Source organism: Selaginella moellendorffii, unplaced genomic scaffold (genome assembly GCF_000143415.4).
Source record: "Selaginella moellendorffii unplaced genomic scaffold, v1.0 SELMOscaffold_6, whole genome shotgun sequence".
Lineage (NCBI taxonomy): Eukaryota > Viridiplantae > Streptophyta > Lycopodiopsida > Selaginellales > Selaginellaceae > Selaginella > Selaginella moellendorffii.
Genome location: NW_003314267.1, coordinates 2,459,331 through 2,482,315, shown reverse-complemented (window position 1 = coordinate 2,482,315; position 22,985 = coordinate 2,459,331). Strand labels below are relative to the sequence as shown.

The window sequence follows — 22,985 nt, the reverse complement described above, 5'->3', positions numbered from 1 at the left end:
AGCTTGGTATGTTTATGTTGATCAGGTTTTTGAAGTAGAGAGGAAGGCCAAGTCACCTGGCTGCAACACGTGAAAGGCTTGCCTGAAAACATTTATGCACTTACATATCAAAATTGGCAAAGATTATTTTGGTTAGGACCATTGATGGTGAAATATAGATGTTAAAATGATTAAGGAAAACTCGTTAAGTGAAATTAAAGAAAAACTTCTTAAAAAAAAAAACAAAACAAGCTTAAGTTGTTGATTTTTAAAAGGACTTCTAGTGACATTGAGGATTTGGAAGCACAGGGAGTGGCTGAGGCTCCCAGAACTGGAGGCATGTCCTGTATACGACCAAAGCTACAAGGTTTGCTTCCTCTACAAAGCTTTCATGTTCTTCACAAGGATTCACCTTGCAAGCTTTGTTCTAGGATTATAAACGACTTGCAATCAACTGGAAACTGGAGGAGCTCGTGCTCCTTCTCAAGGAGTTGCGTGTTTCTCATACAAAGGCAAGTTTCCAAACCTTCACTCCTCGATCTAACGCATGCAGAGTGGATGCTCTACTAGGAAGAACTTTGATGTGTTTGCCGGGAAGGTTGGGGAACTTGCAAAAGCTGGTCTGGCAACGCACAACCCCAAGAACAAGCTTGGGACGTCAACTCCCAAGAAGGTGACGGGTCAATAGTGAATATTCAATAAACAATTAAGATCGCAGTCACATCTCAGCCGTCGGTAGAACGCCATCCCAACCGTCGACAAATAGTCGTTATGAGAAGCTAGGGTTTCTACCCTTTTTATTTTCTCATCTCAAGGAAGCTTGCGCGAGAGGAGAAGCTCTGCGATGGTGCGCCAAGACGTTGAGTTTGAGGACGACGATTGTGCCGAGCTCCTCAAGATCTACACGAGGGGCGAGAGGCTGGGCTGCGGGAGCCAGGGCCAGGTTTTCGTGCTCAAGGGTGCCACGAGCTACGCCGGGAAGATGTTTCGAGCGGGGAGGGACGCCGGGAGAGAGCTCCGGCTCATGTCCAAGCTCCGCGGCTGCGCTGGAGTGGTCTCCTTGGCGGGCTTCGTGAAGGAGAGGAGCGGCGGGGCTTGCTATGGGACCATGGTGATGGAGCTGTGCGGTCCTAGCCTGTTCCATCGATTGATCAAGGGAGGGCCGCTGGACGAGGAGGAGGCCGCCAAGACCATCCAGAGGCTGGCGGAGGCGCTCAAGGGGATACATAGCAGCGGCATCGTCCACCGGGATCTCAAGCCGGAGAACATCTTCGTCAAGCTGGACGCTACTGCCGTGCACGAGGTGGTGATTGGAGACTTCGGCGTGGCCACGGACGACCCCAAGGAGATGTCGCAGTGCTGTGGAACCGGGAAGTATATGGCCCCGGAGGTGACGAGCTGCAAGGGCGACGCAAGGTCGCAGAGCTTTTACACTGCGGCCATCGACGTGTGGGCGCTGGGAGTGATCGCATATGAGCTGCTGAGAGGCTACAAGCAATCCAGGGAAATCGAGTTGCTGCGAGCCGGGGAACTCCCGGATGGTTGTCCTCTCTCAGACGAGGTGGAGGATCTCATCTGCGGGATGCTGGCTGTGGAGCCGAGCGAGAGGTTGACGCTGGATGGTGTGCTGGAGCATCCCTGGATCGTGGAGAATTGCAGCAGTAAGATCAAGAAGACGATTCAAAGCAGGAGGCGCTGTGGAGTGAAGAGGAGTGCTCCCGGTTTTAGTAGCGACTTGGTTGTCAAGAAAGTTAGAGCAGTGTGAGTGTGTTAAATACATGCCACCATCAGCCAACTTGGTGAGCGCCTACTGTTAGTACATGAAGATGATAAGTGTAAACCAGGGTGTAGTTTGATCATACAGATCATATTTTAAAATCGATTATATAACGTGAATTTGTCTACCACTTGGTATGGTTGTTTGCTCGCCCCAAGCCCAGCTCGAAAACGCTCCTGGCTGCTCGTTGCGTGAAGCCTTGGTCACTTTGCATCTGGTAGCCACCGAGTAGCGATCCCCAAGCCAGAAGATCCGGGAGAAATGGCATGGCTTGGACGACCTTGCGAGCGAGTTCCAGGTTCCTGGCCCGTCCCAGGATGTCTGTGACTGAATCGTAGTGCTCCCTCAAAGCTGTGATTCCAAAGTCGCCGCTCATGAGCACGAAGTGGCGGAGTCCCTGTTCTAGCTTTCCGCCATGGCTGGACGCAGCCAGAACACTGGAGAAGGATTGCTCGTCCGGAGTGAGTCCCTCGATTGCCATCTTCGCCACCAGATCGAAGCAAGAGCTTAGCTCTCCGGCCTGAGCATTCCCCGCGATCATGGTGTTGTAGGAGACGACGTTCTTCTCGGGAAAACGCTCGAAGAACCGCGCTGCCACTTCTAAGTTGCCGTTTCCAGTGACAGATCCGAGCACTGAGTTCCAGGAGACAAAATTAAAATTCAAATAGTGCGATCTTAAAAACATAATTATAATAAATTTCATAATATCATTTTTAATTAAGATATTATGTATTTTTAATTTTTATTCTTTATTTTAGTAAGTATATTTTTAATTATTCTGGGATATTCTACAATGTTGAGATTAATCTTGTATTTATAATTATAAACATACTTTTAATTTAAAACATTCCTAAACACTTTTTAGTATAGTACATTCAAAGGTTGCTTAAGTTTTATTATTATTAGTCTATTTTACTTATCTTCTTCTTGTGTAACTCATATTTTTACTTAGTGTTGTAATCTATACTTCTTACAATATTTTGTATCTAAGATATTCTCATATGTTATTGGGTATTGCGATGTAAATACCTGAAAGCTAAGGCTTACTGGGCAGTAATTGGATCAGACGCTAGCATCGAGATCCGAGCATTGAGTTCCATGAGACAAAATTAAAATTCAAATATGCGAAGAGATATCATATCTTAGAAATATAATTATAATAATTTATATAATATCACTTTGTGAGGGCCAAGTGTACGGTTACAATGCCGTATACTAATATTAGCGTAGTGGGATTTTGGTAGCCTTCGGATTGATTTCAATCCGGACCACTCGCTCCTGTATATAAGCTAGGGTTTTTGGGCTAATTGATATGCACATTTTCTGTATTCCCTTTCCATATTCCAAGCACTCACATTGGTGGAGATGAGAGGCATCTTTGATTGTCCCTGGGGAGTGCTTGGATTTGGGATTTCAGTTTAGATCTAACTTTTGCATTGTCTAGATTTAACTTTTTCCATTTCCTTTCTTTTGTTCTTTCCTTTCAGAATTTTGGTTTAGATTTAGCTTTTTGCATTGTCTAGATCTACTATTTCCTTCTAGCTTTTTGTCATTTCTCTTCTTTTGCTCTTTCTTTTTCATTCGTCTCCATGGCAGATCAGCAATCTCCTCCTTTGACTCTGGAGCAGCAGTTTGTACAATTGCTTGATGCTATGTGCTTGCAATTGAACAACCAAACTCAGTTGATGGCGGTGTTCACGGCACATGGTACAACTCCTCCTGCTCTTGGTGCTAATCCTTGCGTTCGGCCGGAGTTCTTTCGCGGGAATCCTGGGGATGATGTGTACTATTGGTTCAATCACTTTACGGTGATTGCCATATATCATTTTTGGGATGATGCTCGACGTTTGCGTGAGTTTCCCACGTGTCTCCAAGGGACGGCGTTGTAGTGGTACAACGGTTTGGGAGCAGCCACTCACAGGGTTTAGAGTGTTCTTCCGGATGTCTTCAAACGCGCCTTCGGACATGCCGATGATTGTGATGATGCTTTCCAACAATTGCATCGTCTTCACCAAGAGCCATCTGAGTCGATGATGTAATTTGGTGTTCGTTTCCGAAGTCTTTTGCTTCGTGTGGAGCCAAATATGTCGAAGCGGATCAAGCTAGGAATGTTGTGGCCAGCACTTCGTCAAGATCTTGTCGGACTTGTGCATGCACTTGCTTCTGCCACCCTTGACGATGCTCTTCGCTTGGCACAACATTATGAGATGTCACCTCTTCCAGTTCTCGCTACACGTCCTTCAGCTCCACTTCCTGTGGGTGATGGTCTTGTTCCAATGGAGGTTGATGCTACTGCTGTTGCTCCAGTCCAAGGCCAAGGGCGAGGACGTGGTCGTGGCCGTGATGTTCGGTGTTAGGCATGTGATGAAGTTGGTCATACTTATCGGCGCTGTCGGCGTTTTCCAGATTGGCGACCTCCATTTCCTGGGTGGAGACCTTGGCGTCAGCAACGTCCCATTGGTGCTGCAGTGGAAGGTTTAGACACCGAGATGCATCCGGGAAATGAGGAGTCGCGCGAGTAACGGAGGGACCTTGTGCGAATAAGTCAGTGACCCCTCCATCTTTCTTTCGGGAGTATCATCAAGGGGTTCACTCGGCACCAGTTCATCCAGTGTTTACTTTCCAAGCTCGTCTTTATAACAAGAGGTCTCCTATTATTCTCTTCGTGTTGGTTAATACAGGTTCGAATTTATCTTCTATTGCTCGACCTGTTGCCACATGTTGTCGTCTACACTTGCATCGTGCGGCGGAACCAGTTTTCATTCTTTATGGCAACGGCCGTACACATGCATGTGCACGGGATAAGGCAGACCTGGTTGTGCGTGTGGGCGATCTCGAGCTTGAGTTGCAGTCGTTGTGGGTGGTGCCGAGTCAAGCTTTTGACCTCATTCTTGGTATGGATTGGTTGTAGCACAATCATGCCAAGTGTGACTTTGAGGCTTCTCCCCCTTGTTTCATACTTCCTTATGTTTCATACATTCCTCTCACTTCTGTACCTCTTCGTCCCTCCACTTTTACCTTTGCTTCCATTACTTTTGTTTCCCCACTATTTCCTCATGTGTTTCCATCTTGTTCTGCTCTTCCCTGTTCCGATCCCTCCGAAGATCTTTGTGTTGCAGCAGTTGACCGGCTTATGAAGGAGTATTCTGATCTCTTTGACTTTGACCTATCGTCTGGAGCCAAGATTGCCACACGTCATCCGATTCCAACTGGGGATGCTCGTCCAATCAAGGTTCCTGTTCGTTGTCGGTCACCAAAGGAGATCAAGATTTTATGTGAAAATGTCAAAGAGATGTTGGAGAAGGGTGTTATTCGGAAGTTGCGGAGTCCTTGGGCATGTGAACCTCATCTTGTGATGAAGCTTAATGGGAGTATTCGTTTCTACATCGACTATCGTCCATTAAATGACGTAACGATCCCGGATGTGTACCCTCTTCCTCACACTGCCGATCTTTTGGATCGTCTGGGGCGAAGTCGTTGGTTCACCAAGCTAGATCTTGCTTCTGGGTACTGGCAAGTACCGATGGCCGAAAAAGATATTCCTAAGACCCCTTTTCATACGCCATTTAGTTTGTATGAGTTCTTGGTGATGCCATTTGGTTTGAACAATGCTCTAGCAACTTTTCAACGGATGATGGACAAGGTTCTTTGCGATATGCCAGAGGTGACTGCTGACTTCATTGATGATGTCTTGATCCACTCAGAGGGGACGTGGGAAGAGCACGTTCATGATGTTTTTAAAGTGTTGGATCGGCTACGCGACGTTGGTTTAAAGCTGAAGCGGTCAAAGTGCGTGTTTGGATCCAAGGACACAACTTATCTTGGGTACCGTATTTCTCGTGAGGGTTTACAAGTTGATCCTGACAAACTTGTGGCTGTTCTAAAGTTCCCTACTCCGAAGTGTGTGAATGATGTGCAATGCTTTTTGGGCAAGGTGCAGTATCTCTGGCGTTTTGTGGATCATCTTTCTAATCGCATTGCACCATTGCGAGTGTTGCTGAAGTCATTAACATCATCTTTCATTTGGTCTCCCAATTGTGAGCGGGCGTTCGGGGATCTCAAAGAGTTATTGACAACTCCTCCGGTTTTGGCATATCCTAACTACACTTGACCTTTTATTTTGCGTGTGGATGCTTCTGACATTGGTCTTGGAGGTGTGTTAATGCAAGAGAGCTCGAGTGTGCTTGGTCAGCGCCATCCCATTGCATATATAAGCTGTACATTACAACCAGTGGAGATGAACTACTCCATGAAAGAGAAGGAGTGTTTAGCAGCAGTCTGGGGTTTCGAAAAACTTCATGCATATCTACATGGTTCTCGGACGTTACTTGAAGGTGACCATACTGCTGTTACTTTGTTATTAAAACGGAAGAACTTGGTTGGTTGTACTGCTTGGTGGGCTTTGAAGCTTCAGATATATGATTTTGATGTTATTCACCACCCAGGGAGTTCTATGGTTGATGCTGATGCCCTTTCTCGAGCTCTTCTTCCTTCTTCACTCTCTTCTCATGTTTTTGACGAGCCTGTCATTCCAGCATCTGTGGACTTTCTAAACGAGGATTCTGTGCCGTCGGCAGTTGCTGTACTTGACGTTTAGTGTCCACAAGGTGCAGAGCAAGATTTACCTTCGCTTGATGAGGTTCGCGAGGCTCAAAAGATTGAGCCATGGATTCGAAGGCTTCGAGATGGGTTTAAGAATCCTGCATCACTTGCTGATGACTTGCCTTTTCGGCATTTACATTCTCAATATCGTCTTGAAGATGGCCTTCTTTATTTTGTGGGGACAGATCCTGATGATCATTTACGGCTGGTGGTGCCTTCTATCTTTATTCCACGGTTTCTCCATGCCTACCATGATTCTCCTGTTCTAGGTGGGCATATGGGACATCGTCGTGTAATCGAGAAGCTATGCAGGTCTTTCTATTGGCCAAAGATGCGACGTGATATTATCCGGTATGTGCGTAGCTGCGTTTGGTGCCAAGCTCGTAATACTCCCCCTCGGGCTGCGGAAGGACGGTTGGAGTCAATTGCAGTTTCCCGTCCGTTTGAGTTGGTGGCGTTTGATCTTATGGGACATTTTCCACGATCGACTGCTGGCAATGAGTATGTTATTATTGCTTCTAACTATTTGATTCGTTGGGTGGAAGTTGGTGCTTTTGCTAGTGGCTCTGCAACTGCTGTTGGATACTTCCTCCTTAATCGAGTGGTGTTCCAGCATTCTTGTCCAGAGCCGATTCTTTCGGATAATAGTCCTGCATTTATGGCTAAGGCATTTCATGTTTTGACGTCTCGATTGGGGATTCACCACACTTTCACGAGTGCTTATCATCCACAAGCAGACGGTCTGGTGGAACGGCTCGTTCGGACGTTCAAGGGGATGATTGCGAAGTATGTGAACTTTCAGCATTTGGATTGGGATGGTTATTTGTTGTCTCTTCAGTATGCATATGTTATTGGGGTGCAGAGTTCTATTGGTGTTTCACCATAAAAACTCCTATATGGTCATGATCCAATATTACCAATGGAGCTGGGTTTACCTTCGCAATTACCACGAGCTGCAGATGCTAGGTCATAGGATCAATATTTGACAAGCATTCTTCCACTTGTCCGAGTGGAGTCTACCGAACACTTAGGCCGCGTACAAGTGGGACAACAATGGCGCTACAACTCCCATCATCGTCCACCTGCAGAATACAAAGTGGATGATTTGGTGTTAGTCCGTTTTCCCCATCTTACGGCATGTGCTTTATCTAAGGGGCTCCTTGCACAGTGGAAAGGACCGTATCGGGTGTTGTGGCAAGTTGGACCACAAGTTTATGAGGTTCGGCATGACGTCCAGCAAGCTGATCCTCTAGAGATTGTGCATGTGCAGCGGTTGAAACGCTTCATACAAAGGGATCAGGAGCAGTTAATGCCATCTACAGATCTGCCGATGCCTCCTCCTTATGTTCCTCCAGATCCTGGCCCATTTACAAGAGAACCCTGTGTAAGCGACTAGATTTTCCATTCTACTTTAGCCACTTAACCCCACCTTCGACCACTTGGAGGAGTCTCACTCACAATCTCCATAAGTCCTATTTCGTACTTGGGCTTGCTAGCCCCAAAAATGGCATCCGTGCCACTCAACCGTTGCACTTGGTCCAAGTGCTCCATGTGTTTGGTCCCATGGCCGACACCCAAAGATACCACTGACATATCGGCCCATTACGCTAAGGCCATGCCCATTCACCTTTGCTGCACTGGTGGTCCAATACCAGTTGCGTCACAGTCTTGCCTCTCCAAGACTGGGCCAACCATCCATGAATGGTCATCACAGATCCACTCCTTAGCATCCTTCAGATTCCCACCGACAAGGAGAATAGCCTTCCCCAATATCCCTCTTTCAGTCCCAACCAAGTCCTGTCCTACTCATGGTTGTGTTCACCAACACTACCACTGGGTCAAGGCCCACATGCCCAACCACTAAGTCCTAATGCCCTCTGGGACTTCCTCACCATGTGAATATGTCCTTAGTCACTGTGCCAGAGGTCTGCTCCTCTTCCTTTCCACAGTCTAGGACTTTGGGGCAACATTTCGGAACACTATGGCCTTACGCGAGCCACCTAGGTACTCTCCCTGCCTTCTGCCCTTGGGTGCTCTAGCCATGGGCTTAGAGCGAGGTTCTATTGAGCCACGCTTGGTATCCAAGTAGGTAGTGCCACCCACACTTGGATTAGGAGCATCGGCCAGTCGATCTCCCAGGGGAACTAGAGCCGGCTCTTGAACACTTCACCAAGCTACCCCGCTTATCGGTCCGTGTTCACTCTAGTCTTGGACTTCCCAGTGGGCAACTCATCACCCAACACTGGGTATAGCCTTCCTGGGCCAAACTAGCCTTTCCTGGCCAAACTGGCTCCACTGCAGTCCTCCCCCTTACTATACTTTTGGAGCTCACCAAACCCCCCAGGGTTTGGGAGACAAACGCTTTGGGCTTTCACCCTCTTAGACTCAAACTCGGACTTGGACTCGGGCTCAGACTCGGACTCGGACTCGGGCTTGGTCTTAGACTCGGACTCGGGCTCGGTCTCAGCCTCGGCCTCGGTCTCGGTCCCGGTCCCGGTCTCGGTCTCGGTCCCGGTCCCGGTCTCGGTCTCGGTCCCGGTCCCGGTCTCGGTCTCGGTCCCGGTCCCGGTCTCGGTCTCGGTCTTGGTCCCAGTTCCGGTCTTGGTCCCGGTCTCAGTCTTGACCTCGGACTCCATCTTGGGTCCTTCTCGGACTCCATCTCGGATTCCATCTCGAGTCCATCTCGGACTCAATCTCGGACTCCGTCTTGGTCCATCTCGGACTCCATCTCGGGTCCATCTCGGACTCCATCTCGGGTCCATCTCGGACTCCATCTTGGGTCCTTCTCGGACTCCATCTCGGACTCTACCTCGGACTCCAACTCAGGTCCATCTCGGACTCCATTTCGTGTCCATGATTGTAAGCAACCAAAGGGAATGACTTGAAAGACGATCCATGGGGTTCAAATATAGAGGGAAAGGGCCCATGAACAAGAATGCACCCCCTTTTCCAATCAGTTAAAGGTCTTAGGATATTTGGGGTTAAGCGTTCTTGGGTTTGAATAGTACTGGGCTGGGTGACTTCCCGGGAAGTCCAAATTCAGGAGCTTACATTTGCTCTTTGCTATTTACCATCCCTCTCAAGCATGACCATCAATTGAATAACTACCACTTACCACTTGAATCCTCCCCTTGACTTCATCATTTGTCACTATCAGCATGCCAGTAGCAACATTATCATTTGAGCCAATTATATATACAAATCCATCATCATCTATAGATAGTATTGTTGATTTACAACTTTGACAATTAATATCTATAAACCATATGTCTACATCTTTATAATCTTTTATTACTAATTTTCTTGTCTCTAAAAGTAACTAGCAATCAATATCTTTGTTAGTGGTCAGACTTTCCCATAAAATATGCATTCTCTTCCATGTTAACACTAAATTACAATTTTCCTGAAGAGTTAATTCATAATATCCATTTGGAGAAACTAGTGAATTCAAATTGAGTAAATAGGATCCTATCTCAAATTTTTCACCACTCATAAGTGTAGACCTGTAAATCCAACAATTATTAACAGCTGTATTTATATAAGTTTTATTATTATTTGCAGCGATACTCATAGGGTTATATCTTCTAGCATTTAATAGTTTGTATTTTATACCAACATAATCCAAAGTAGCAGCTATAAGACCATAATTTCCCACTCGAGCTTCTTTTAAGATATCAAATAAAAGCTGATTAAGTTTTCCAATAATTTCTTCTCCTGATGCCCCTATCCCTGACTGTCTCCATGCCATATTACACATCCCATTAGGATTTTTACTGTATATCCATATGGTAATTTCAATAACTTTATTTGATAAAGAAAGAGTTTCAGTCCAAGTAAATGCATTATAGTATTTATATGTTTCTTCGATTTTAGTATCCATCATATCCACTAAAAACTTTCCAATTTCATTAATATCACTTCTAGTAATAAAACCATAAAGTGTAAGAGCATCCCAATTTACATCTGCTTGAACAGTCAAATCTGCTAATCTGAGAATCACTATTAGAACAATAGCTAGCTTCATGGAAAATACACAGAAATGTCCAAATAAAATAATTACCAGCTATTTTGTATCCATCAGAAATAATATTATAAATGTCCTAAAATCACCATTACAAGACTGTGAACCATTAGCTTCATATAGTGTATTGCGTGTCTCGCGGCTAATAAAACAATTTTCATAGGGGAAGCTTTAGTTTCTTCTTCCTTCACTCATCAACTGTGTCGTTATAGCTGTCATTGGAGGATCTGAGAAGGATGACAAGCTCTCGCCCGCACTCACCCGCACTCACGAATTCGACAAATGCCTCAGGATCAGTGACCTTGATCACCTCAGAGCTGATGCCCGACGAAGAATTGCAGCTCAGCATCGCATCTTCACTGGTGCTAGAAGAATAGCTTGCGTTGCAGTTGTTCCTGGCGACCAAAATCATGGCTCAGGGAGGCGGCATGAGCACCCTTGCGGCTGACTCTCGTCTCTGGAGAAAACCAAAGACAACCAAAAGCAAAAGAGAATGTTGTAGATTTTTCATTGAAAAGATTACCTCCCTATGCTGTGGAGCAACATCTGTGTCCCTTGAGGCATCATCCCTGTCATCTCATTTTACTTATCTTCTTTTCGTGTTGGACACAACTCATATTTTTTACTTAGTGTTGTAATCTATACTTCTTACAATAGTTCGTATCTAAGATATTCTCATATGTTATTGGGTATTGCGATGTAAATACCTGAAAGCTAAAGCTTGCCGGGCAGTAACTGGATCAGACGCTAGCATCGATTTGACTAACTCCAGGGCGTCCTTGTCCTTGATCAAATCATCCAAGTCCCGGAGAAATTTTTTGATTGTCTCCAACACCTCTCCTTTAGCCTCTTTCTCTGGTAGCTCAGGCATTTCCAATGGCAAGAGCATCCCCGCTAGCAATATCCCAGCACTCCATATGTCCTCCGCGGTTCCCACTTTCAGGGTTGTTTCTGGGGGATTGTTGCAAAGCCTCCTTGCACAGCTAAAATCGCTCAGCTTCACCTTGAAATCGCATCCTTTGACCTTCACCAGGACGTTATCTTTTGTCATGCCCTGGTGCGCCACCCCACGTTCATGCAGCCATGCAAGCCCTAAAAGGAGCTGGCGCATTATCTCCTTGATCTTCTCTTCCCTGGTGAAAAACCTCGAACCAAGCTCAGATTCTTTGCCAGCTTTCGAAAGGTCCATTTCTAGGTACTCCAACATGTTACCATCAGTATGCTCGAATACCATGTAGTAATTCCCATCCTTGTCTAGCCCCATGTCAATCACGTCCAAAACGTTTTCGTGTTTGCAATTTACCATGATCTCAAACTCCTTGAGGATTTGCTTGTGAACCTCCTCGCCTTTGCCCATATTTTTTATCACTACTCTCTCGCCCAGATCATCGTATCCATGCGCCACCGCAGAGCTTTCGCCATATCCAAACGCATAGTTATATCTGCCCAACACTTTCATCTCTCAAGCTATGGAGAAACCCTATGGAGAAGAGCTCTATTTTATAGTCGCAGTAAAGGCGAATCGAAAAAGGGTCACCGATTGGGGTTCGAATCCCGGGAGTGTCGAAAATTTGGGTTTAGGGTTTTAGGGCGGCATGGGCATTTTCGAAGCCTTCCGGGCGATCGGCTACATCAGTGATGGCGTCCCATTCGCAGTGCAGCGCAGCGGCGTTGAGACGCTCGTCACGGTGAGCGTCGGCAAGGCGTGGCAGCGATTCAATGTGAGTGTTGCCAGATTCTTTGCGCGAGTTTCCTTTCTTGACGGGATTGTGTGTTGCAGTGCTCGAAGCTACTGCTGGTTTTTGTAGGTCGGTTTGTGTTTTCTTTTGCAAGCAGAGGTGAGTAACTTCATTGTTTTAAGCAGGTCCTCAGCTGGAAAAATCCATCAGAGCGTTGGCTTGCTACGAAGGCTTTACGTTTGCAGCCAGTGGAAAGAATGTAGTGGTTTTCGATCGAGCACACCAGGTGTGATATATTTTTTTGCCTTTTCTGTTTTTTTTGTTTGGTTGCTCTTGCAAGTTTCTGCTAAGATTGAAACTTGATTGATTCAGATCGCTGTGTGGAAAGCTCACTCGAGCAAAATTAAATATCTCCTGGAATTCGGCCACTTCATCTTGAGTTCCGACACTGAAGGACACGTATGTGTGTGGGACACGGGTATTCTTTCTACGAAGGGAGACGGTAAACCGATTGCAGAACTCCATTTTGGTCGTGGCGTGACATGCTTGATGCATCCACAGACATACCTTGACAAGGTTAGTGATCTCATTGTGAACTTCTCATTGCCAACTTATGTGCGTCCCCTTATTTGACAGGTTCTTTTTGGTTTCGAGGATGGTCGATTACAGCTTTGGAATATTAAATCCAGAAAGATGGTCCATGAGTTCAAAGGATGGAACTCTCCCGTTCTTACTTGCGTATCGTCTCCCGCGCTGGACGTCGTTGGAATTGGGTGTGGAGATGGGAAAATCCATGTGCACAATATCCGATACGATGAAACTATTGCCACTTTTACACATACTACCAGAGGGGGTGTGACGGCACTTTCGTTCAGGACAGGTATGCATGCTGGATATCTTTGTGTATCTTGTATATGAACTGTATCCTACAGATGGTCACGCGTTCTTGGCTGCCGGAGGATCATCCGGTGCCATAAGTATTTGGGACTTGGAAAAGAAGAAACTGCAGACTGTTATCAACGACGCTCACGACTCAGAAGTAGCGTCTTTGCATTTTCTAGCTAACGAACCTGTATTAATGAGCAACTCAAAGGACAATTCTTTGAAGGTTTGGTTTCCCTCTGTCTCTTTCTGCTATTTTCCTTGGCAACTTACTTTATCGTCAATTCTCGCAGATGTGGATATTTGATTCATTAGATGGTGATGCAAGGCTTCTGCGGTACAGGAGTGGTCACAGCGCTCCACCTACGTGCATAAGGTCTTCGAGAGTTTTTGGTTGCCTATGCTTATCTTGAGTTTTTGCAGGTACTACGGTGACGGGCGATGCATCTTGTCCGGTGGCCAAGACCGTGCTTTCCGCTTATTTTCGACCATTCAAGTGAGTTCTTGAGTTATAAATTCGGATCTTATCTTAGCACATGTTTGCATATATATATATCAGGATCAACAGAGCAGAGAGCTTTCTCAAGGGAATGTAACCAAGCGCGCTAAAAGGCTAAAGCTAAAGGTCGGTGTTTGTTGATTTCATGCTTGTACTAACTTCGTTGCTGTTCAGCTTCTCAGGAAGAAGAAATAAAGCTCGCACCTATCGTCGCTTTTGACGCAGGTAAATTTTTGTGAAGTGGAAAACAAAACTAATCACAACGTCATTGCGTTGCAGCCGAAATCCGAGAGCGGGACTGGTGCAATGTCGTCACATGTCATCTGGACGATTGCTCTGCATATACCTGGCGTTTACAGAACTTTGTTATTGGCGAGCATGTCCTCAAGCCTTGCCCTGAGAAGCCTAGCCCTGTGAAGGTTAGTGAGAACTCTAGCATGTTTTGTCATGATCAAATGTTATCCTTTGACAGATTTGCAGTATCAGTGCTTGCGGAAATTTTGTGACGCTTGGTACTGCGTCAGGACACATTGAGCGGTTTAACTTGCAGTCGGGACTTCACCGTGGTTCATACCGCGATGGCACGTTGGCTGATCAAAGCGCGCATAGAGGAGCAGTGCATGGTCTCGCTTCAGATGCGACGAACGCGTGCCTTTTCAGCGCTGGCTACGATAAGTTCATCAAGGTATGGCTGAGGACACTGTGTTATCACTGCCAGACCTTGCGATTTCAGGTGTGGAACTTCAAGTCCTTGCAGCTAAAAGCCTCTATTAGTCCCGGCTCTCCGATAATAAAAATGACTTACCACCGTGGGAACGGTACGTCATCTTCAAGAACTTGAGTAACCCTCTGCTTCTTTTGTCAGGCCTCGCTGCGGTATCGTCAGACGACCACGTTATAAGATTGTACGACATGGTGGCAGTGCGGCTGGTTCGAGTTTTCTCGGGCCACACAGACCGGATCACCGATTTCACTTTCAGTGAGGATGGGAAATGGCTCTTGTCCTCGGCTATGGATGCAACTGTAAGAGTATGGGATGTGGTTGCAGCAAAGCAACTGGACGCAATGCGTGTAAATGCTGCAATCACGGCCCTCTCTCTATCACCAGGCATGGACATGTTGGCTACATGTCACGTAAATCATAAAGGCATATATCTTTGGTGAGTTCTTTTAGTTTTTTTTCCTTTATTCTTAGTTTTTTAATTCTGAAAATTTGCAGGGGTAATCGCTACATGTACTCTGCTGGAGATATTGAACTTGGAAGCGGAAATGCCGTAAAAGATGTCGCGCTCCCATCGTCGACCGGATCTCGGCCAGAAGAAGACGGGGACAGTAATCCAGAAAAAGTCTCTCGGGATAATATTGAGTTGCCTGGCCTAGAAGAGAAGTCCGAGCTCCCCAGCACTGCTCAAATCACTCCAGAGCTGGTAACCTTATCGCTACTTCCGAAAAACCAGTGGCAAGGTCTTGTGCATCTTGATACAGTCAAGGTACGCAAAGTTCTTCTAGGAAGACTTCTAATGTCTATGATGAATTCCAGGTTCGCAACAAACCGATAGCAGCGCCTAAAAAACCAGAGAGAGCTCCGTTTTTCTTGCCAACGCTTCCTTCTCTCTCTGGTGTCCCTGCGTTCGCTGCTCCAGACCAAGACTCGCAGAAAACCAAGTCGGTCCGTTTGCAGTCTTTATCTACTGGAGCGGACACGCCATCGCAGTTTATCCAGCTCGTTCACGACTTTGCCAGAGGCGGAGAATGTAAGCTCTTTTGGTTCTTTAGAAGCAGCTAACTTTTGTTTTTCTCAAGGTCTGGAGCTTTTGGAGCACATGAAAAGCCTGACATCGTCATCTCTCGACGCCGAAATTCGCTTCTTGCAAATAGTAGACGAGGATGCTCCCGAGGAACAGATCCAGGATATCGGTTCGCTCATCGACTTTCTCATCAAAGCTACCTCTCTAAACAGAGATTTCGACTTTGTCCAGGCAGTAATGCTGCTCGTGCTTCGAGTAAGTTTCTCTCCATCACTTTTGGAAGCGATTAATGCTTTCGATTTACCGCAGATCCACGGCGAGAGCATTCTCACTTACTCGCAGCTGCGACACAAAGCAGAGACGCTGCGTCAAGTGCAAAGCTCGACATGGAAGAGACTAGACGAGCTCCTCCAGAAAAACAGGTGCATTGTAAGTTTTCTCAGTAACTCCGCGTACTAAAAGCCTTGTAAGCTGGAAATTTTATTCAATATCAAGCAAGCGAGAAGATCTTCGCAATCTCTGTCCAAAAACCTGTAGAGGGGCGATCTTCTACTTTCACCACGACTTTGTTTTCTCTAATAACCGGTGGTGTTTGTACCGCTAAGTATGGTGAATCCAACGCTTCTTGGGCAGTAAATCTCTTCTCTGGATCCCAAGCTAGCATACCTTTCAACAATTCCACTGCAGCCTTGTCCTCAATCAACTTAAACATATCTTCGTCAAGAAATCTATGAATCTCGCCCACCACCTTTTCTCTCTCTTGCTGATGGCTAATCCCAGGGTAAAAAGGGTTGTATCCCATTAGCATCTGCAAGAAAACAACACCGGCACTCCAAATATCAGCCTTAGCTCCCATCCTCTCGGCTTCCATGCGAAGAACTTCCGGAGCACTGTATTCCGGTGATCCCGCAATCTCCGGATTCGCCGGCGTCGTAATCCTCCTCGCACAGCTGAAATCCGCCAGTTTGACCACAAACTCGTTGTAATTGCGCTTGACCAGCAGGCTGTAGTAGCCGACGTTCTGGTGCGCCACCCCACGTCCGTGCATGCATGCAAGCCCTAAAAGAATCTGGCGCAGGATCTCCCGGATCTTGTCCGCCTTGGAGATGCTGTAGTAGACCTTGTCCTGGCCGAAGAAGTCCATGAGATCACAGTCGATATACTCCAAAACCATGTAAGTGTAGTAGTGCTCGTCGGTGCCAACGTCGAGAGCCTTGAGGACGTTCTTGTGCTCGCACTCTATCATGAGATCAAACTCTTCCTCGATGCGATCCATGTCGAAGACCCTGGGATCTTGGTTCATCGATTTGATGACCACCTTCTCGTTGCTACCATTGTAGCCCACCCTTGGTATGCCGCGATCGATGCCGCCATAGCCATACCTTGGCACTCTCTCCTCGCGGAAGCTATATGCGCCAAGCACTGACATTGCAAGAACCCTAAAAACCTTTCGTCTTTAAAAGCCTTTTAAACATTCTTTTCTTCCATCTTTTCTTCTTTTTTTCTTCCTAGTTTTGTTTTCCCCGTTTTCTTACCAGCCATACTTTGCGTGAGTTTGAGCCTTGCTCAAGAACCCTCTGGCGCGGCGTTCCATGAGCTCAAACTCCTTTTGCTTCATGTCGTAGTACAGCGATCCGATCTGGTGCTTCTTCTTGTGGAGCTTGGAAGGCTTGTTCTCCTCGTCATCCTTCTTCTGGAAATCAAAACACCACCGGTCAGAACCAAGGAAGAACAAAGAAGAAGATCGCAAAAACTTACGTCAAGCACGGAGCTAAACGTCGAGCCAAACGCGATGCCAGTCATCCGGAGCTGATCCTCTCGCGGCCTGTTGGCGGTGAGATCGTCCTGCTTGATCTGGACGAACTTAACCGGCTCCACTCTTCCTTTCCGATTCTCCTGCCTCATAGCCTTCGCAACCGGATCCTCCTCCACAGGAGCTTGGGCTTGAGCTTGATCATAGACAGCATCTCCCTCGTAGTACTGGTATGGATGATCCTGTCCTTGATCCTCGTAGAAAGCACCACTTTCCAGGCCCTCATAGCCATTCTCCTGGCCTTGATAGCTTTCTTCCTGCGAAAGACCATCGTATCCCTGTGTCTGATATCCTGGAAAAGGATCTTCGTAGTAAAGACCCTCTTGAGATCCCGACTCCTCCACATTTTCGCTGCTAGAAGGAACCATCTCTTCCTGATCTAGATTCCTCTCTGGCAGTGACGAAGAACCGTGGCTAGAAAAATCCAGAGCTTGGCCACGGCCTCCACCCAAAGCGCCCCCAATCCCCAAACTGTTCCTGGGAGCCGGCAATACCAATCCCCCCACCACGGTCATCTCCTTCTCGTCCAATCGCGGCTTCTTCTTCGCATTGCCGGCATCTTCTTCCTCATCCAGGGCCGAGGTGTCGATCGGCGGGTGATAATCCAGCCCCTTGTTCCTCTTCGGCGCCGGAAGGAAGCTAAACATGCTCTTGCCGCCTCTCCCTTGGTCGCCATTGCTGATCCGCGGCTCTGGCAATGGAGGAATCGAGGACTTACTTGTCACTGGCGCGCGAATTTCCTCCTCTCCTTCCTCGTCGGATGCGTAGCACGCGAGAAGGGACTCCATAGCTGATGAGCCCTAAAACTATTTCCCCCTTGGAGTTTTAATTAGGGTTCTTGGATAATGGGGAGCTGGAGGCGCTGGGTCCTTGCGCCGGCGCTGCTGCTCGTGGTGCTCGCAGCTTGTGATGCGATTTACGAGGATCAGGTCGGGCTATGGGACTGGTGAGTGAGAATGCTGAGCTCAAAAGGATGGGATCCATGCTTAGAAACGAGTTTTCTCCATTGCAGGCACCAGGAATACATTGGAAAAGTAACTCACGCAGTGTTCCAGACTGCTAGCGGCAAGAAGCGCGTTATTGTAGCTACAGAGAAGAGCGTGGTCGCATCACTCAATCTTCGCTCTGGAGAGATTTGTAAGTTCTCTTATGGGCTTGAAAGAGTTTACGAGATGGATTCCAGTTTGGAGGCAAGTTCTAGAGGAGTCGGAGCCGATTGATGGACTCCAAGTAGCTCTTGGCAAATGTAAGCATTTTTTTTCTTTTTGTTCTTCTTCCTGTGTTTGAAAGGCTTTCTCGGATGATCTAGATGCGGTCTCATTGTCTCGAGGAGGCTCCTTGAGATCATTCCATCTTCCTGACGGTTCACTTATCTGGGAAACTTCGTTATACACTTCGCCATCTCCTGCTCAGCTTTTTCTCCTGCCGGTATGGAGTTCGCTTTTGCATTTCTCTTGACGATTTACTGTTTCTTGTGTGGCAGTCTGATGATCTACTTGTTCTGAAACAAGGGATAGTTTATGTCGTGTCAAGTGCCGACGGCCGGCTTCTTTGGACTGCGGATTTGCTGGATGAAAGGTATGTGCCACTAATGTTCGAGGTGAAAGTTTGATTTTGTTTTTGGATGGTAGCAGGCTGGCTCAGACCTCCTTGAGCTTTGAAGGCAAGAATATATACGTCGCTGGGTTTTCTGGATCATCCATCGCACTTTTCCGCATCGATGCGAGCACTGGCGCTTTCACAACTCTAAAGACAACCGAACCGTTGAATCCTTCTAGCTTCGTTTTGAGCTCTGGAGTTTTCGCGGCTCTGGATACTCAGGGAGACATTGTTACTGGTCTTATGGAAGGCGAAGTGGTAGAGCTGCAAAAGACAAGTCTTGCTACACTTCTCGATTCGCCAGTTTCAAGCGCGCAGCTTTTACCAGACAAGATCCCTGGAGGTTGCGTCCTTTCTACAGACGGCGGCTCCATTTTTGTTCTGGGATTGGACAAGAAAGGTGTGGAAGTGCTTCAACAGATCCAGGGGCCAGCGGTTGTCAGTAACAGCATCGTTCTCGATGGTACTTTTGCGCAGTCGTTCCTTCAGCGTGTCAACTCCAAAGAAATTCGCGTCCGTGTGCTCAGTGGCAAGGAATGGATTGAGACTGCTGAGGAGACAGTGGAGGTAGATCCAAACAAGGGAGGGGTACAGAAAGTGTTCATGAACGCTTACATCAAAACAGATAGAAGCCGTGGATTCAGGGTCCTTATAGTCGGACAGGATCACTCCTTGGCTTTGCTGCAGCAGGGAAAGGTGGTGTGGAGCAGAGAGGAAGCACTTGCTTCCGTCGTGGATACTTTGACTGCTGAGCTTCCGTTGGAAAAAGCTGGTGTTTCTGTCGCAGAAGTCGAGCACGATCTCTACGAGTGGCTCAAGGTAACGAAATATGTTTGCAACGTTGAGACGTCAACTTGCTGTTTATGCAGGGGCATGTTTTGCGCTTGAAATCCACGCTTATGCTTGCAACAGCCGAGGAGCAGACGGCTTTACAAGCCTTGCGCCTGAATAACGCAGACAAGACGAAAATGACGCGTGATCACAACGGTTTTAGGAAGCTCATAGTCGTCCTCACAAGTTCCGGAAAGCTTTTCGCTCTTCATACTGGAAATGGCGGCATAGTGTGGTCGCGCTTCATTCCTGAATTGTCGACGAAAGGTTCCTTGAAGCTGTATCCGTGGAGAATTCCTCACAAGCACGTCGACGAGAATCCGGTTGCTCTTGTATTGGGATCGTCCCACGATGGAACTGGGTTTGCGGCCTGGGTAGACATGCTCACAGGCAGTGTGCAGGAAACCTTGGCACTTCCTTACTCGGTCAAGCTTGCTCTCGCTCTGCCACTCGTAGATTCATCGGAACGAAGGCTCCACTTACTTATTGACGACCAGAACAAGGCTCATCTTTATCCTACGAGCGACGAGAGCTTGAGCCTCTTCGAGAAGTACATGCAGAACGTCTACTTCTACATAGCTGATAAAGGAGCCGGGCAAATAGAAGGATACAACATCAAGTCGCAGATAGACTCTGGAGAAGAAGGCGGACTGGTTTTCCTGTCGCAAAAGATATGGTCTGTACTGTTTCCGAAGGACTCGGAAACTATTGCGGCAATCACAACGAGAAGAGCAGATGAGGTAACTTTCGGGTCTTGATCTTCTTTTCTTGATATGGTTCTGATTTTCTCGTCACAGATGGTGCACACCCAAGCTAAAGTTCTGGGCAATCGTGACGTATGGTACAAATATCTCAACAAAAACATGGTTTTCGTTGCAACAGTGACACCTCAAGATTCTAGAGTTGGCGCCGCCAACCCGGAAGAGACGTGGCTAGTTGCGTACCTTATTGACAGTGTCACTGGCCAAATTCTCCATCGTGTCTCGCATGCACACGCACAGGGTCCCGTTCACGCGGTAAAGAAAGAATCACCTTTCTCTTTTCTTCCAAGAGCTGATGGATTTCTCAACAGGTTTTCAGCGAGAACTGGGTTGTCTATTGCTACTTCAATGTGCGCAACCACCGTCACGAGATGTCTGTGTTGGAAGTTTATGACAAATCCGCGGTAACGTCTTTTTTGACAAGTTGAGCTTGAAAGGAGAGTTTTTTCTTGACTTTCTTTTCGCACGCAGGACGGGAAAGATGTGCTTCAATTAATGCTGGGACGCTACAACGCCAGCGTCCCGTTTTCGTCGTTCTCACCACGCAACTTGGAAGTTAAGGGACAGAGCTACTTTTTCCCGTCCACAGTCAGGACAATGAGTGTTACGTTCACTGCAAGAGGCATCACGGGAAAGCAAATACTCGTTGGTACTATAGGAAACCAGGTGAGCGAGCAACTTTGATGGAGTTTGGACGAACTTTAGATCGTTTTCCCGCAGGTAATCGCTCTGGACAAGCGGTTTTTGGATCCACGCAGGTCCGCGGATCCGACTCCCATGGAAAGGGAGGAAGGTGTGATTCCTCTTTCCGAGGGTCTCCCAGTTTTTCCACAGGTTTGCGTCGTTTGCTTTTCGGGACTGTTCTAAAGGCCGTGTTCTTGGCAGTCGTATCTCACACACGCGGCTCGAGTGGAGGAACTCCGGGGGATCATCAGCGTCCCTGCTCGGCTAGAATCGACGTGCTTGGTATTCGCCTACGGGATCGATTTGTTCTTCACGAGAACAGCGCCATCGCGAACTTACGACTCGCTCACCGAGGACTTTAGCTACGCTTTGCTGCTCATCACGATCGTGGTGCTGGTGGTGGCCATCGCCGTGAGCATGGTGCTGTCGCAAAGAAAGGAGCTCCGAGAGAAATGGAAGTAAGAAAACGCGAAGAACGAAGAACTACACGAACGAGCTTTTTTGTGTCATATAGGGCGGGGCCGTACGAGTGTACCGAAAATGTACGATCCTGCCTTTAAGATTCTAACGGACTCGCGATAAAAGAAATATTTTGTCACCGTTGTGCCGCCCTAATCTTTCTCTCCCAGAGAATCGCGGCGATGGAGCTCGCCCGGCAGCTCAACAGGGAGATCGATCCCTCCTTTTGGGATCTTGTGACGCTGGCGCCGATATTCGCGATAGGATTCCCGGTTTGCCGCTTCTTCTTGGATCGATTCGTGCTCGAGGTAAGCGGCAATGCGGATTTCTGGCAGATTTGAGCTCGCTCGCGTAGAAATTGAGCAGGAAATCGGTGTTTGGCACGCACGAGTCCAAGTTGAGGAAGCTGAGCGACGCCGATAGGGACGCGCTGAGGAAGACACAGATTAAATTCAAAGAGTCGGGCTGGAAATGCGTTTATTACACCACCGCGGAGATCTTTGCGCTATATGTGACTTATAACGAGACTTGGCTGACCGATAGCTACAGCATTTGGGTCGGACCCGGGGATCAAACGTGGCCGAATCAAACCATCAAGTAAGAGGTTTTCTTTTCCTTCCAAGTTTTTCGAGTTCTTTGATTTTTCTGGAACAAGTTCTAGAGTTTTGTTCTTTGATCTTTAACTAGTTTCTAGTTGGAACAGTGTTTCTCGTACTGATCTTCATTTTTGTTTCTTTTTTTCCAGGGTGAAGCTCAAGCTCCTGTATGCTTTTGCGGCGGGATTCTATGCCTACAGCATATTTGCTCTTATCTTTTGGGAAACGCGAAGAAAGGATTTCGGAGTGAGCATGACCCACCATGTGGCAACCTTTGGCTTGATTTCGTTTTCGTATTGGACCAGGTTGGTTCTTTTAATATTCTCGTGGAGCCTGTCAAGTTCGTGGTGCTTTATTTTGGTGCAAGCAGATTTGCTCGGATAGGATGCGTCGTGCTCGCACTACATGATGCGAGTGATGTTTTCTTGGAGCTGGCCAAGATGTCAAAATATGCGGGAGTCCGTGTTGTTCCAGATGTCCTGTTTGGCTTGTTTGCTCTTTCGTGGGTGCTCTTGCGGCTTATTTACTTCCCAGTCTGGGTTATTTGGGGGACAAGGTAAGCAGTATCTGATCTTTGCTAGTTGTTCAAGCTTTTCACTGGTGTTTCCGTGTCATCCACGACAGCTACTTGTCCATCAAAGCCATCAACATTCATCTACATAGAGGTTACGGGCCAATTTACTACTACGTAACGAATACCTTACTCATCAGTCTTTTTGTACTTCACATCTACTGGTGGGTACTTATTTACCGAATGATCGTCAAGCAGATACGGGCTGGAGTTATCGGAGACGATGTTCGCTCAGGTAGAGTACAGTTTTTCTTTTCTAGGATCGTTCTTTTCTCCGTTTTCATCAACTGGTGGAAACATTACAGATTCCGAGGGTGAGGATGATGACTGAGACTCGTGGAAATTAGGTAAGGCTCGAGCTTAAGTTAGGTGGCATCGTGATGGTTTTTATCCGGTGGATGTGTGTTTTCAGGAGTTGGAACCGTGTCATCCATCCTTTGTATTTTATGGCCTTCAAATGTACAACGTTTCCTCTCTCTATCTT

At 47.1% G+C, this 22,985-nt stretch overlaps 7 protein-coding genes across 7 annotated transcripts; 4 read left to right on the top strand and 3 right to left on the bottom strand.

The window, feature by feature from the left end:
• The first annotated feature begins 823 nt into the window (after window positions 1-823).
• Window positions 824-1,744, top strand: LOC112344984 (calcium/calmodulin-dependent protein kinase type 1G-like). The gene has a single exon (XM_024670744.1). It carries the CDS (start codon window positions 824-826, stop codon window positions 1,742-1,744), a length of 921 nt encoding a protein of 306 aa, XP_024526512.1.
• A 9,317-nt stretch (window positions 1,745-11,061) lies between these two features.
• Window positions 11,062-11,838, bottom strand: LOC9636032 (serine/threonine-protein kinase STE20). The gene has a single exon (XM_024670743.1). It carries the CDS (start codon window positions 11,836-11,838, stop codon window positions 11,062-11,064), a length of 777 nt encoding a protein of 258 aa, XP_024526511.1.
• A 111-nt stretch (window positions 11,839-11,949) lies between these two features.
• On the top strand, window positions 11,950-15,717 carry LOC9634667 (WD repeat-containing protein 36). Its single transcript, XM_024670223.1, has 18 exons — window positions 11,950-12,100; window positions 12,160-12,187; window positions 12,244-12,344; window positions 12,431-12,634; window positions 12,695-12,938; window positions 12,991-13,166; window positions 13,234-13,316; window positions 13,364-13,436; window positions 13,500-13,565; window positions 13,622-13,664; window positions 13,719-13,858; window positions 13,912-14,124; window positions 14,173-14,257; window positions 14,305-14,599; window positions 14,659-14,929; window positions 14,980-15,193; window positions 15,243-15,442; window positions 15,497-15,717. Exons 1-18 carry the CDS (start codon window positions 11,975-11,977, stop codon window positions 15,644-15,646), a joined length of 2,712 nt encoding a protein of 903 aa, XP_024525991.1. The 5' UTR covers window positions 11,950-11,974; the 3' UTR covers window positions 15,647-15,717.
• On the bottom strand, window positions 15,678-16,616 carry LOC9634666 (calcium-dependent protein kinase 2). Its single transcript, XM_002965568.2, has one exon. The coding sequence runs from the start codon at window positions 16,614-16,616 to the stop codon at window positions 15,678-15,680; it is 939 nt and encodes a 312-aa protein (XP_002965614.2).
• A 6-nt stretch (window positions 16,617-16,622) lies between these two features.
• LOC9636031 lies at window positions 16,623-17,821 on the bottom strand. Its single transcript, XM_002965567.2, has 2 exons — window positions 16,946-17,821; window positions 16,623-16,880 (listed from the first exon to the last, which is right to left on the bottom strand). Exons 1-2 carry the CDS (start codon window positions 17,786-17,788, stop codon window positions 16,719-16,721), a joined length of 1,005 nt encoding a protein of 334 aa, XP_002965613.1. The 5' UTR covers window positions 17,789-17,821; the 3' UTR covers window positions 16,623-16,718.
• Window position 17,822: 1 nt separating this feature from the next.
• On the top strand, window positions 17,823-21,473 carry LOC9636030 (ER membrane protein complex subunit 1). The gene is made up of 12 exons (XM_024670222.1): window positions 17,823-17,946; window positions 18,013-18,137; window positions 18,184-18,246; window positions 18,310-18,428; window positions 18,484-18,578; window positions 18,635-19,418; window positions 19,469-20,170; window positions 20,228-20,446; window positions 20,503-20,595; window positions 20,663-20,857; window positions 20,912-21,025; window positions 21,077-21,473. The coding sequence occupies exons 1-12, from the start codon at window positions 17,846-17,848 to the stop codon at window positions 21,335-21,337; spliced, it is 2,871 nt and encodes a 956-aa protein (XP_024525990.1). The 5' UTR covers window positions 17,823-17,845; the 3' UTR covers window positions 21,338-21,473.
• A 16-nt stretch (window positions 21,474-21,489) lies between these two features.
• On the top strand, window positions 21,490-22,979 carry LOC9636029 (ASC1-like protein). Its single transcript, XM_024670226.1, has 7 exons — window positions 21,490-21,642; window positions 21,690-21,931; window positions 22,080-22,235; window positions 22,301-22,486; window positions 22,555-22,736; window positions 22,807-22,848; window positions 22,914-22,979. Exons 1-6 carry the CDS (start codon window positions 21,517-21,519, stop codon window positions 22,830-22,832), a joined length of 918 nt encoding a protein of 305 aa, XP_024525994.1. The 5' UTR covers window positions 21,490-21,516; the 3' UTR covers window positions 22,833-22,848; window positions 22,914-22,979.
• Window positions 22,980-22,985: the final 6 nt, after the last annotated feature.

What these genes read in the sequence shown, in the direction of transcription:
- LOC9636029 (XM_024670226.1), top strand. Translation starts at nt 21,517, where the DNA reads ATGGAGCTCGCCCGGCAGCTCAACAGGGAGATCGATCCCTCCTTTTGG. An exon ending in TGGATCGATTCGTGCTCGAG is followed by an intron (nt 21,643 to 21,689) that starts GTAAGCGGCAAT and finishes TCGCTCGCGTAG; the next exon opens with AAATTGAGCAGGAAATCGGT. An exon ending in TGGCCGAATCAAACCATCAA is followed by an intron (nt 21,932 to 22,079) that starts GTAAGAGGTTTT and finishes CTTTTTTTCCAG; the next exon opens with GGTGAAGCTCAAGCTCCTGT.
- LOC9634666 (XM_002965568.2), bottom strand. Translation starts at nt 16,616, where the DNA reads ATGTCAGTGCTTGGCGCATATAGCTTCCGCGAGGAGAGAGTGCCAAGG.
- LOC9636030 (XM_024670222.1), top strand. Translation starts at nt 17,846, where the DNA reads ATGGGGAGCTGGAGGCGCTGGGTCCTTGCGCCGGCGCTGCTGCTCGTG. An exon ending in ATCTCTACGAGTGGCTCAAG is followed by an intron (nt 19,419 to 19,468) that starts GTAACGAAATAT and finishes CTGTTTATGCAG; the next exon opens with GGGCATGTTTTGCGCTTGAA. An exon ending in CACAGGGTCCCGTTCACGCG is followed by an intron (nt 20,447 to 20,502) that starts GTAAAGAAAGAA and finishes ATTTCTCAACAG; the next exon opens with GTTTTCAGCGAGAACTGGGT.
- LOC9636032 (XM_024670743.1), bottom strand. Translation starts at nt 11,838, where the DNA reads ATGAAAGTGTTGGGCAGATATAACTATGCGTTTGGATATGGCGAAAGC.
- LOC9636031 (XM_002965567.2), bottom strand. Translation starts at nt 17,788, where the DNA reads ATGGAGTCCCTTCTCGCGTGCTACGCATCCGACGAGGAAGGAGAGGAG. An exon ending in CGTTTAGCTCCGTGCTTGAC is followed by an intron (nt 16,881 to 16,945) that starts GTAAGTTTTTGC and finishes TTTGATTTCCAG; the next exon opens with AAGAAGGATGACGAGGAGAA.
- LOC112344984 (XM_024670744.1), top strand. Translation starts at nt 824, where the DNA reads ATGGTGCGCCAAGACGTTGAGTTTGAGGACGACGATTGTGCCGAGCTC.
- LOC9634667 (XM_024670223.1), top strand. Translation starts at nt 11,975, where the DNA reads ATGGGCATTTTCGAAGCCTTCCGGGCGATCGGCTACATCAGTGATGGC. An exon ending in CTAAAAGGCTAAAGCTAAAG is followed by an intron (nt 13,566 to 13,621) that starts GTCGGTGTTTGT and finishes TCAGCTTCTCAG; the next exon opens with GAAGAAGAAATAAAGCTCGC. An exon ending in CATAAAGGCATATATCTTTG is followed by an intron (nt 14,600 to 14,658) that starts GTGAGTTCTTTT and finishes GAAAATTTGCAG; the next exon opens with GGGTAATCGCTACATGTACT.